Here is a 13020-nt window from a genome sequence, read left to right as displayed (position 1 = left end):
GAATGGCACACAGGACTCAAGCTGAGGCTGTACCAACGCTGAATGCAGTGGGATAATCATCTCTTTTTACCGGCTGGTTATGCTCTGCTTGAGGCAGTTTGACCTCTTGGCTGCCAAGACACATTGCTGACTCACATTGAGCCTGCTGGCAACCAGAACCTCCAGATCCCTTTCTGCAGGGCTGCTCTCCAGCCTCTCCTCTCCCAGTTTATACTAATGCCCAGCATTAATCCATCCTGGGTGCAGAACCCATCATTTGGACTTATTACATTTAATCCCATTCATCACTGATGACATGCTGTTCCACACCTGGGGAATAAATATCCATCCCAGACTCCAGGTCCTCTATTTCTGCTCTTTGCATCTTTTCTGTTGTCTATAAAAAGGTCTCTGGGGATGAGACACTTCTCCAGAACACAGGTATTGGAAACAAGGGGTTGAGTGTCACCTGTGTTTGCTCCCAGCCTTCCTCATCACAAGAGTGACAGAGCTTTGGAAGCCTGCTGTCCTGGTTTTGACTAGGATGGAGTAAACCTTCTTCCTAGCAGCTGGTACAAGGCTGTGCTTTGCCATTGGGCATCACTTCTCTTGGGTTTGCTTTTCCTTTTGAATTTCTCTTTTGCCTTCTTTTCTTCTTGACATTCCTGTTCATTGTAACCATTATTATCTGTTGCTGTTATGATTGCATTAGTTACCAAGCTGTTCTTATCTCAGTCCCCAAGTGTTACCTTTGTTTTCCCATTTCTCCTCCCCATTACCACTGGAGTGAGGGTTGTGAGTGAGCAGCTGTGTGGTGCTTAGCTGTTGCCTGGGCTTAAACCATGATGTCTGCCTTTACCTTGCTCAGCCTGGATATTAACTATGGCTTCTGAGCAAGGAGGACATGAATGTGCAGCTCTGAGAACCTTGCATGGACAAGCAACAGCAATGACCACTCTGTAGACTTTGGCTGAGCATAGTGACTGTCTGAAGGCTCTTTACTAAGGGTTTGGCCAGATCTGGGTCAGAATACTCAGCATCTAGCAGCTCTGTTAATAAATGGCAAACCACTTGTGCAGATTTGTGCTGGAGCATTAGTTTACAGTGGCTGTTGGGTCAAACTGACCTCTGTTTCTGTCTGTCTCCTGCCCCAGAAATCCACAGCTCAATGGCAGCATCATACCACCTTTACACACACACTTCTTAAGTATCTGCATACATCTTCTTCAGTCTTTTGCTGCAGATTCCAACTGCAACAGATGTTGCTTGTTGTTTAAAAGTGGTGTTTCAGAGCAGCTGAGAAATTACAGATGCTGAGGACCACTCTCTGGCACTGAAGCTGACTAAGAAGATATGGTCTATGAGTCTTTTTTCCTGCCAAAACAAACTGGTTGCATCCAAACTGCCTCTTGGGGATGGCAATTGTCCTGTGTTAACTCCAGGAGTTGTTTGAGAGATCCTTAGGCTTAGCCCATGCTGTTGACTAGGGATGACTAACCTTCAGTGCTCAGAACCATCTACTGACCTGGCTTGAGTTATTAACATAACTGCACCCTCTGAGCCTGGAACTCACTGCTCTCACATCTAGGAGGTTAGAAAGGTATTAAGTTGTGCTTTGGGTTCCAAGGTTTTGGAGAAAATAGTTTTCTCATCCTTCATTTGAGGTGTATGTGGGTTTATCCCACCTCCAGCGCTCGTTAAGCTGGCTCCTAGCAAAGAATACAACAAGTCTCATGCTGTTTGGCTTGGTTTACCCTAAAATGGGCCTCAGAACACATACAGTAATGTGAGAAGAGCATCACAAGGGGACAGTGTATTTTGGTGGAGGCCCAGGCAATGACTACATTTGCATTTCTTCTGGCAACTCGAGCATCAGTGAATTCCTGACTTATGGATACAGATGTCACAGGTAAAAGCCCTGCAGGAGCTTCTATTTATTTCTTAGCATAGACTTAATGTCTTCTTATTAATCTCTGTGCAGAAATCAGGCTGCAGAGGTTTCATAGTAGCTAGGTAAGTCTTTCTGGGGCAGCTGTGATTGACCTTCCATCAGAGGCTTCTTGTGTGAGCTGTGCAGGGAAGTCTCAGCCCTCACTCAATGTGGATCTATGTGAATGAAATCTTTTCTGTTTCTTCTCCTTCAGCTGTCACACTACACACAGACATTTCTGTGCCCTTTCTGCCCACCTGGATATCCCCAGGAGCTCTGGAACCAGAGAACCCTCCTTTCTGTGCAAAGGCAAGGCATGGTGATCTCAGCTCTCACAGGGAAACGAGAGAAGAGATTGGTCTGCAGACACAAAACTGTAGACAATCAGGTCATGGAAAGAGTGTGGAAATGGTGTGGTTGGAATCAGGATGAAATGAGAGAGAGGCAGGAGCAGGGCACAGTCTGAGTGAGGGGAGACAGTAGGTTTGGTTGCAGTGTCCTGGTGCTTGAGATGGAGGTGGACATGGAGTAGACCAGGGAGAAGGAGATAAGAGGGATAAGGAGTACTTCTGTTGTTGTTAGAGGCAATTTGGAGTGTAGGAAGGGAATGACAGTGAGGCTCAGAAAAATATATCTCTCTTTTTTTGCTCCCTTCAATGTCAATAAGCTGGTGCCAGCCAACAAAACAACTGCTGGAGCTCACACAGCTCACCCTTCCCTTCAGGTGGGCTGTTTGCAGCTCTTCTATTCACAGGTGCCAAGAACAGCAATCAGGTTTCTCCATTAGCTTTCCTGGCCTCTTGTCAGGCTCTTGGCTCAAGCCTTCCCAACTTCCCTGGGCTTTGGGATAGCAGCAAGGTGAGTAAGGATTGTCCTCAAACATGCAGAGTGAAGTTTGGGCCAATTGTCCCTTCACCATGAGATAAAAAGCTTTGGTTTGATGTAGCTTTGTTTTACTTCATGCCAGGATTTTTCTCCCTCACTGACTTTGTGTCAAATGCCACTTCTTCAGATCATCACTTCTTGGAGAGATTCAAGGTTGAGGGGCAGCTCATGTAGCACATCTGCCATGGACATGCTTGGAACTGTCTTCACACTCCTTGCTTCCCATGGACACTGGAAGACATCACACCAACAGATCTCCATGGCAAAGGCAAATGCTTCTTTGCCCCATTCTCACAAGGTAAAGACAGGAGAAGCAGAGTAGAGCTGCTGTATTTGAAGAGAACCTGGTAACAGACCATTTGCTGCCAAAACAGCCCAGAGGAGAAACTAGTTGCATGGGATTATGAAGGGTGGGGAACATCAGTCTCTGATACTACATGGGTGTGAGAACTGTTGTGAAGTGCTGTGCCATTGTATCACAAGGCAGCTGGAGCTGATCCAGAAGCACTGAGTGCACATGAGCACCACGCTCTTAGCAAGGCATTGCCAAGCTCTGCCTCTGTGGCATGCAAGGGAAAGAGCACAGAGGGTTCCTTACTTGTTTCTTTTTAAATGATCCCATTTAAACTCTGAATAATAAAGGTTCTCATGTCAGGTCTAACCTTCCTCTCTTTTTCTCAAGCTTATTTCACAGCAGAAGAGAGGCAGATGCACTCAGATTGTCACATCTCAACTGGCTATTTGAGACTTCAGCCTTCTTTTTGGTTCCTGAAGCTGATTTGGTGTCAAGGGGTTGGACTAGACGATCTCTACAAGTCCCTTCCAACCCTACCATTCTGTGATTCCACCATTCTATGACTCTAAAAGCTCATCTCTTCCCCTAACATCAATATTTTAAGCAGGATGAGCACCTTTCTCTTCCCTCCAGAAGCACTGGAGGCTGAAGAGATTACAAGTTTTCCTCTTTGTCTGTGGAAGCAGCTATGCTATGCCCTTGTCATGCTGCAGAAAGCAAGTTTAAAGGGTGCAGCTGAATGCAAATCCAAAGCAGGGGATAAAACTGGTTTAGACAGAAGGCAGGACCCAAACAAAAACCCAAGGAGACAGGTGGGTCCCTCCAAATAACTCAAGGTGTAGTGACCCCTGAGGAAAACGTACCCCCTCCCTCTCCATCACTCCACTTTCACTCCCCTGCCCTGGGTGAAGCCCTCATTCCACAAATTCCCTTCGAGGCAAGATTAAATCTTGCTTGAAAATAACAAGAGAGGGAGGAGGAAAACATTTTCCTTCCCTGACTCAGCCCCAGTCTCGTCACCTCTGTGACAGGGCAGGTGTATGGGGTCAGTCAAACTACCCCAGACACAGAGATAGAGCTGTGAAAGGGTCCCCAGGGCTGAGTCATGGTGTCTCTCAGTGATTCAAGCACTGGTAGAGGTGAATATGTGCCTGTGAAGGACACCAAAGCTGTTTCAGTGTGGGCTGGTTGTCTACAAAGTCTTCTGCAGGCAGGTAGCAAGAGGTGTTTTGGTGGTGGTGACTTTATGAGGTGATGCCCCCATAATGTGGGCTTGTAGGTGAGAAATGTGTGGCTTCTGTCATATAGGAAGGAGGTCAGGGCCTCAACAGGAGCTGTGGATTGAGAGCAGCAGCACAGCAATCGTGGGCAGAGCATCTGCTTTGCAAGGAGTCCAGTGATTTAGCTCAGGAAGGCACAACCAGAGCTCAAGCTGAGGTTAGAAATGAGGGATCTCTCTTCCACACAGAGATGGCAAATGGCAGGATGGAAGTGGGATTAGTCAAGATGACATGGGGTGAGCTTGGCTTCATCAGCCTTGGCCAGCCAGCCTTGCTCCAGGTGAATGGCAGGGATGGTTATTTGAGAGATGTTCTGCAATAAAAGAACAGGTCTTTTGATTGTTTTTAGTGACTATCCAGTGGCTTAATAGCTGGCAGAGCAAAGCTAACTGCAGGCACTCTCAATCTGGTCTATTTGGGCCACAGAAAGCCTCATTGCACAACAGTGTGAGCACAATTCCAGGCAGGAATGTGGCTGTGTGAGGTGGGTTGGTAGTGGGTGATCCTTCACTTGCTCTCTTCTGCAAGCTCGTTCCATTCAAGCTTATAAGTCTCTCCCCCTAGCCCCACTAAAGCAACTCTCTGAGCATGTGTTTGTGTGTATTAGACCTGATAACATCTGTACAAGGCAGAGGTATGGAGGCTGTGGAACTCACCCCAGGCCATGAAGGGAATGTGAAGCAGAATCAGGAGCTGCTGGTCCTTAAATGCCAACTCATCCAGCCTCTGTGCCACTGAGATTTTCTCCAGACATTTATTCAGACCAGGTGCAGGCACAGAGGAAATGTTGTATGTCCTAATCCCTCTCCACAGAGATAATGAGCACACAGCCACAGAATCACAGGAACATGGAGTCATTATGGTTGGAAAAGACCTTCAAGAACATCAAGTCCAACCCCTCACCTCACACTGCCAAGCCCATCATTAAACCACATCCCTCAGCACCTCATCTATGTGTCTTTTGAGTATCTCCAGGGATGGGGACCCCTCCACCAACCTGAGCAGCCTGTCCCAATGCTTAATAAACCTCTCAGTGAAAAAGTTCTTCCTCATGTCCAATCTAAACCTCCCCTGGAGCAACTTGAGCCCATTTCCTTGTGTCCTGTCATGTGTTACTAGAGAGAAGAGATTGACTCCCACCTCACCACAACTCCCCTTCAGGTAGCTGTAGACATTGGTCATGTCTTTCCTCAGCCTCCTCTTCTCCAGGCTGAACATCCCCAGCTCCCTCAGCTGCTCCTCATCAGACCTCTTGCCTAGACTCTTTGGTGCCCATCTCTGCACATGCTCCAGCACCTCAATGTCTTTCTTGTAGTGAGGGGCCCAACACTGCCCTGGGGCTGCTGCCACCCCACTGCTGAGCCCAGCCAGGCTGCCACTGGCCTTCTTGCCCCCCTGGGCACGCTGCTGGCTCCTGTTCAGCCCCTGGCACCAACCCCCCCAGGCCCTTTCCCTGCAGCAGTTTCCAGCCCCTCTGCCCCAGCCTGGAGCTGCCTGGCCTTGGGGTGGCCCAAGGGCAGGACCCAGCACTTGCCCTTGGGCAACCTCATCCCATTGCCCTCAGCCCAAGGCTCCAGCCTGCCCAGGGCCCTCTGGAGCCCCTCCAACAGATCTATGCACCAACCCAGTATTGTGTCATCAGCAAATTTACTGCCCTTGATCCCTTCCTCAAGGTCAAAGATGCTAAAGACATATGTAAACACTACCCATAGCCAAAACCCAGCCTACAAATAACATAAGCAACTCATTCTTTTTCACCCTGTGCTTATGTCTGTCATGTTTCCAGCCACAGAGCTCACACCAAAGCAGCTGCTCTAGGTCAGAGTTGCTTTACCTTTCCCACCTGTGAGGTAACCTCACTGGAGGACTGTGTGTTTACACCCAGTCCATAATGCAACTGCAGCCTTTGGAAAAGTGCAGCTGCTGCCCTTGGGGAGGTAAAACCCAAGGAACCATTTCATTGTCCAGCTATTTGTTACTGAAATGAGCTGCAGCTTGTTTCTGGAGGAACAGAAACCTCTTGCATACGTGATGGATTGAGTTGCTTAAAGGGCCTGTCTTCAATTTCAAGCCTTTTGATAAGTGTGGAAAGGATGAGAGAGGAACTGATAAAACTGCTCAGGCAGCATTGTCAAGAAGCAACTTGCCTGGGCCAAAAAAAAAAGCCCCATAGGCTTGAAACAAATAAATGTTGTGCTTGTGTGTGTCAGCCAGCACAAAAGCTCTGAGGCCCTTCTCTCAGCACTCCGAGGCAGAGCTGGCAGGGTTGTGTGATGCCAGGTCATCTGTGGCAGCTGCTGACAGAGGGTGCAGGTGAGAGCAGGAGGACAGAGTCCTCTTTCTGTTGGTTAGGGGTTTACAAGGCAGGAGGGGAGGGCAGCCTTTCTGCCAAGGTGCAGTTGCAGCACTTGGAAAAACAGTTCCTGGTCCTGCCCCAGCCCAGCCCAAGTCCTGACCCACGCCTGAGTCATTTATCTGCCCCAGTTTGTCACCTCCTAATGCTTCCTTAGAGTGTAGAGGATTGTTTTGGAGGTGACCTGAATGGAGAGTGTGGTTTTGTGCCCTTGCATGTGCCAGGCACTCACTGAGCAGCAGCGAGCTTCCTACCCTGCTCTTTTTGTGTCTATCAGTCATGGCCTCTCCCAGTTTCACCTTCCCTAATCCTCCCCATCTTCAGCTTTGCATGCAAAAAAGCCCCCAGATCCATGCACAGAGAGGATGTATCTCCAGGAGAATCCAGAGGAGGATCACTCAGGGGTCAGTTGTGAACTCCTGCCAGAATTTCCAGAGAAAAAACTGGGAGGAGAAGGCATCCCTTCAACCTGCAAAGGTCTGGACATCAGATGTTGACCATTAGAGCATGGGAAAGTCTTCTCTTGGCTCTAGCAATTGACTCCTAGGACCATTGTGCTACAACACAGGTAAAACAGCCCTTGCTCATGCTAAAGACCTTTGACACCTCTCTTGTTTTTAGGGTTGTGTGTGTTTGACCTCTCCAGAAGCTGGAAGAGGCTGTGTCTCATCCAACATCCCTGAGGACTCTGATGGCTCTGGTGCTGGCTAGGAAGCTTTGACCATTTCTCTACAGCTCAACTCCCAGGCTCCAGAAGGGGCCATTGCAGCCAAACTGCTTGTTGGGAAAGGCCACAGTTGTTTCAGAAAGCAGGCACAATGCAATAGTGTGTCAGGGACCTTCTCACAGTGCAAGAAGATGAGCTTGGAGCTGCTCACTCATGCAGAAAACAGCTTGGCTGGGAGATGCACAGCTGGATGAGTCCCCTTTCCAGTGCCTGAGGCTCAGGAAGTTCACAGAAGACAGAACAAATCACTCTACATGTCCCATAGCCTCCTTCAGCCAAAGACCAGACTGGACTTACATGGAGGAAGTTGTTTCATTCTGGGTTGTCTTTCAGGGAACCCCCTTCCCTGCTTCCTACAATTAGCAGCTTGTTAATGCTTTGCATCCCAAGGGATTACTGCACTTCTCTCTTTCACAATAGCAGACAGTGTCATCATCTTCTGACATCCCATTGACTCCATCCCAAACTTGATGCTGGCCCTTGTCCCGTGGCTGTGGGTCCCCCAGGTGACTCATCTCCACCAGGTAAATGCTTCTTTGTTATTTCAGCCCAGGGCTCTGCACACACCCAGGTTTGTATCCTCATTGGTGTCAGCACCAGAAGGGGGTTTGCCATGGTTTTCCATAGGGTTGAAGGTGGTGTGGTTGGCACACTCATTACACCAGTAAAGGTGGGCAAAAGGTGATGGTTGCATCAGTGCCAGAGGTTGCACTAAGCCACTCCTTCATCACATGTGAACCAAACCTTCTGGATATGATGAGTGGAGAGAGTCACTCTGGCTTCAAGAGGGAGGAAACACCAGGGGGTGAAGAAGGGAAATCTATTAGAACAAAGGGAATGCAGGACTCTGTGGGTACCCTCATGACCTCAGCAAGTCTGAAGGAAACACCAGTCTCACCCTGTACTCCAGTGCTCCTGGCCTTGTCCTCAGAGCAGCTCAGGTGGAATCAGCCCTCTGCCTTTCTCTAGCTCCCCTCCTCTTTCTTTCCCTTCATCTTTTCCACAAACATGCCTTCTCTCCAACTCTCACTGGATGTATCTCCCCTGGGGGTGCAAATGTGTGTGTTCTCACCTCCACACCAAGGTACTCAGAGGGGAAAATGTGAGCTCTGATGTTTATCTTCTCTACTCTCCCTGGTGTGCTAGGCAATCCCACAGAACCTTGGAGGCAAATATCTCTTCAGCCTTGTGACAAAACCTGTATCCCAAGCTGTGGGATAGGAAATGAATCAAGGAGGAACTTGGAGAAGAAAGGTTGGTAACATGCTTGTGGGAGATGGGGACCTGCAGGGGATGCCACTGTGGTCAGGATGGAGGCTGCCAACCCCAAAATTGGATTGGTTGACCAAGATATCATGGAGACACCCTTTCCACTTAGCTCCAATGGTTATTGCCCAGCAGGCACCTGAATGTGTCGTCCTGTCCACTATCCCATCACCAGCAGCTCTGCAGAGAGGCACCTGGGAGTTCTGGTTGACAGCAAACTGAACATGAGCCAGCAGTGTGCCCTCATGGAAGGACATCAAATGGTATCCTGGGATGCAACAAGAAGTGTGTGGCCAGCAGGTCAAAGGAGGTTCTGCCGCTCCTTCACTCTGACCTGGTGAGGTCTCATCTTGAGTACAGCATCCAGTGCTGGGCTGCCCAGCTCAGGAGAGCCAGGGCAGTGCTGCAGAGAGGCCAGTGCAGGGCTGCCAAGGTGCTGAGGGCACTGGAGCATGTGTGTGAGGAGCAAAGGCTGCAGCCCTGGGGCTGTTGAGCCTGGGGAAGAGAAGCCTGAGCTCAGGGGCCCTTCTCAATGCTGCTCCCTAAATAGCAAATGGCCAGAGGCTGGGGCCAGTGGCAGGACAAGGGGTGATGGACATAAACTGGCACACAGGCAGTGCCCCTGGCCCAGGAGGAGCAAGTCCTTTGGTGCTGAGGGGAGGGAGCCCTGGCCCAGGCTGCCCAGGGAGGGTCTGGAGGCTCCTGCTCAGGAGGTTTCCAACCCCAGCTGGACACGTTGCTGTGCCCCCTGAGCCAGGGGCAGCTGCTGGAGCAGGGGCTGGGGCTGATTGAGCTTTGCAGGACCCTTCTAAATCCCCCCATTCTGTAATTCTGTGATACCCAGGTTGCTCCAGCCATGGAAAGGTGTGTGAATAGCTGTATGCACATGTAGCAGGGAAGGTGAACAAAGATATTGCCCACCCCTTCTTTGCCTTACTGATCACATCTGTACTTACTCATTTTGTCTTGTATGACAACTAATAAGGTGTAGGGTGTCTAGGACACAAGCAAGTTCCCCTTCAGATGTGATTACTCATCACAGGTCTTCTTGGAGCATGAGTCTCCTTCCTTGGAGGTCTTCAAGACCCAGCTGGACACGTTCCTGTGTGACCTGCTGTAGGTGGGAGCTGCTTCTGCAGGGGGGTTGCACTGGATGAGCCCTAAAAGTCCCTTCCAACCCCACCACTCTGTGATTCTATGACCTCCAGGGTTTGTCATAAGCCAGAGCTCCTCAAGGTACAGAGCTACAGTTGGCACCTCTGCTCTGCTCTGCTGTGGCACCTCTCATCACACATCATCATGACACAGCAATGACCAAGACTGAACACTAATCAGAGATGCAACACACCCATCTGCATTTGCTGCTGGCTGCAGAAAGAGATGATTAAATGATGTACAGGCAATGCACTCACATGTGATTCAACAGTAAGTATATTTTAGGTGTTTTGCAGAAAGCATGCACACACATTTTCTTGTCTGGTAGCACTACAGCAATACAATAACAGTGAAGAAGAAGCTCTCATATGGCAAAGATCTGCCATCAGCTCCAAAAGTGCTGCATGCCCCACACTCTGCATTGCTCCCATCACAATTTCTGTCAGAAGAAGGGTGCTCCAAGGCTTTCTGTGGTCATGGGAGTCCTCACTGCTCCTCACAGCCTGTTGTTCAGGAAGGTCCAGAGCAGGCTGGCTGCTATCCCTGCCACGATCCCATGGCTGCACCTCACACTGCCTGCTGCATTGGTGTTGCAGAGCTCACTGCTGCAGCAGGAGATGTTCCTGTGGCCTACACTGAAGTCCTGATAGTTGGCTTCACATGATGAGTCACAGCCCTTGCTGATGATGCTGACCCCTAGGATCCCTGGAAGGAAAGGAGGACTGTTACTGCTAGCACTCAATGCAAGCCAAGCCCCATGCAACTGAATAATAAATCACAGAACCACAGAATCTCAAGGGCTGGAAGGGACCTGCAAAGCCCATCCAGTGCAACCCCCCTGCCAGAGCAGCAGCACCTAGAGCAGGGCACACAGGGACTCATCCAGCTGGGTTGGGATGTCTCTAGAGAAGGAGCCTCCACAGCCCATCTGGGCAGCCCCTGCCAGTGCTCCCTCACCTCAACAGGGAACAAATTCTTCCTTGTGCTTGGACACCTGAGGCTGGGATCATACTTGGCTCCAGCATCACAACAAAGATATTGCCCACCCCTCTTTGCCTTACTGATCACATCTGTCTTGCAGGTTTCCTCATTCTTGCAGTCCACTTGTGTCTGACACTTGGAGTTGCTGAGCTGTGTGTTGCAGCTGTAACACTTCAAAGAAGAACCTGCAAGAGACCAAGAAGGGCTTATAAGCAAAATCTACCTGAAGCTCCTCAGGGAACCCAGCTTAGTGCTTGCACTGGGAAACAGGAGCACTCCTGGAGGTCCTCAATGGAAGATACCACTTCTGTTGCTGGGAACAGAAAGATTTCTTCTATTTCTGGTGGAGAACAATATACTTGTTTGAGGTGAGGGTCAAGTTTTGCAGGTGCTGAAGATGTTTCAGATGCAGGCAGTACAGTGGGGGAGAAAAACACTGATCTGGTCTCATCAGGCAATGGGAAGTGCTTCCCAAATGCTTCTCCCTCTGCATTTGAGGTGCCTCACCAGGTGACCATCTGGAACAGGCTGTTTGTGATGTTCCCATCTCCTGAGCTGAGATGAAGGGATGAAGTCTCCAGAAAGACATGTTGATATGTTTTGTCTGCCTCTGTAGACACCAGTGTCTTACCAGATGGGCTTGTGAGGCATTGCCAGGGTTGGGTGAAAGTAGGAAAGCCCAGAAGGAAGAGAGAGTGAGGGAGGGACAGAACAGGCAATTTGCAAGTCCATTGTCTTGGTATTAACTTGTGACACACACTCTCCATCACCTCCTCTTAGAAAGCAAAGTATAAACACAACTGTTGCCACCCCCTCAGGGACATGCCACTCTATGGGGGATGGAAGCCAGTGTTGTTAACATCTGCTGTGCTGTTCTGTGCTCCAAGCAAAGGCAGAATAAGCATTGCAGCTTACAAGTGTCTAGCCTTGATGTGAAATAGTCCCCAGAGGAGTGAGAAGGTGGTGCAATTACCTGTTCCTATTACCTGCTCATGCCCCAGGGCATCATTGGAGCCCTGTAAGTGTGACAGTTCATAGATATATATATGTACTGTAGCCCTGTGACCACCAGGCTGGCATCATGAATCCCTGAAGTCAAAACCCTAATGCTTAAAATAGTCTTTTAGGACACAGAAAAGCCTCATTTAGAAATCAATGTCATTCAGAACAGAAACAAGATGATACTTAAGGTACTTGATCTCCCTCTGTCCAAGCCATCCTTGATCTAAATGCCTGATGCAGTCACAGAAGCAACGAGCCAAAGCCCAGTTTGCAGCCTGTTGCATCCTGCTCTTACTTTTAGTTGACTTTTATTGCAATGAAAGTCAAGTTTCAGAGTGCTCTGATGGAACTTGGCACAGAAGAAAGTCTGTCCAGGACTGTACAAGACCCTTCTCAGCCTGTTCTTTCAGCATCTTCTGCTGACTGAGAAACGTTTCTGCTCAGATCTGCTGCTTCTGTCCTCTGGTAATGAGGAAAAGCTGGTGTCAAACCATTTTTACCCCCCTCAGTGAGGCTAGAAAAACCTGTCAGTGTCTGAAGACCACCCATCTAGTTTGTAAAACACCCTGCCATGGCATTCTCCCTTCTTCCCCCACATGGCTTAAATAGACTCGATTTCAATTGCATTCAGTATTGTACAGGATCCATCTTTGCTAGAAGCTGCCCTACCCAGCACTAGGATCACACAGGGTGAGACTGTGCATTTTTTCCCCCATGCAACACCCAGGATATGCCACCAAAAAGCAAATGCCTTCATCTCAAAGTTGTGTCAAGCATTCCCTCCCCATCACAAGCCTTTATCTCCCAGCTGAAGGTCTGCTGGAGGGGCCACAGCTCCTTGTGCTGTCTTACCTGAGTCCAAGCACAGGGCTGCTCCCAGCAAGAGGACAAGGAAAGCCTTCATTTTGGGCTAAGCTCTCTGGTGCTGAATATGGCTTGTTTTGCAGTTTATATACCCCAAGGAGGCAGCAATTGGGCATGCCCAGAAGGTTATCCACTGAGGGCACCTGAGCCAGGCTGCTGGCTGGACCAAGGGAGGGGTTGGGCTGTGGTGGTGACATTTGTGTTAAATGCCTCTCCTATCTGACTCTGACTCTTGAGCTACCAGCAGCTCCTCTCCACCACTACGCCCTTGCCTTTCCTCCTACCCTTGGGCAAAGTGTCCAC

At 49.4% G+C, this 13020-nt stretch overlaps 1 protein-coding gene across 1 annotated transcript; it reads right to left on the bottom strand.

The window, feature by feature from the left end:
• Positions 1-10128: 10128 nt before the first annotated feature.
• PSCA (prostate stem cell antigen) lies at positions 10129-12813 on the bottom strand. The gene is made up of 3 exons (XM_010195532.2): positions 12706-12813; positions 10932-11036; positions 10129-10575 (listed from the first exon to the last, which is right to left on the bottom strand). Exons 1-3 carry the CDS (start codon positions 12755-12757, stop codon positions 10367-10369), a joined length of 366 nt encoding a protein of 121 aa, XP_010193834.2. The 5' UTR covers positions 12758-12813; the 3' UTR covers positions 10129-10366.
• Positions 12814-13020: the final 207 nt, after the last annotated feature.

Source organism: Colius striatus, chromosome 4 (assembly GCF_028858725.1).
Source record: "Colius striatus isolate bColStr4 chromosome 4, bColStr4.1.hap1, whole genome shotgun sequence".
Classification (NCBI taxonomy): Eukaryota; Metazoa; Chordata; class Aves; order Coliiformes; family Coliidae; genus Colius; species Colius striatus.
The sequence above is the reverse complement of the archived record's forward strand: the minus strand, read 5'-3'. Positions and strand labels throughout refer to the sequence as shown.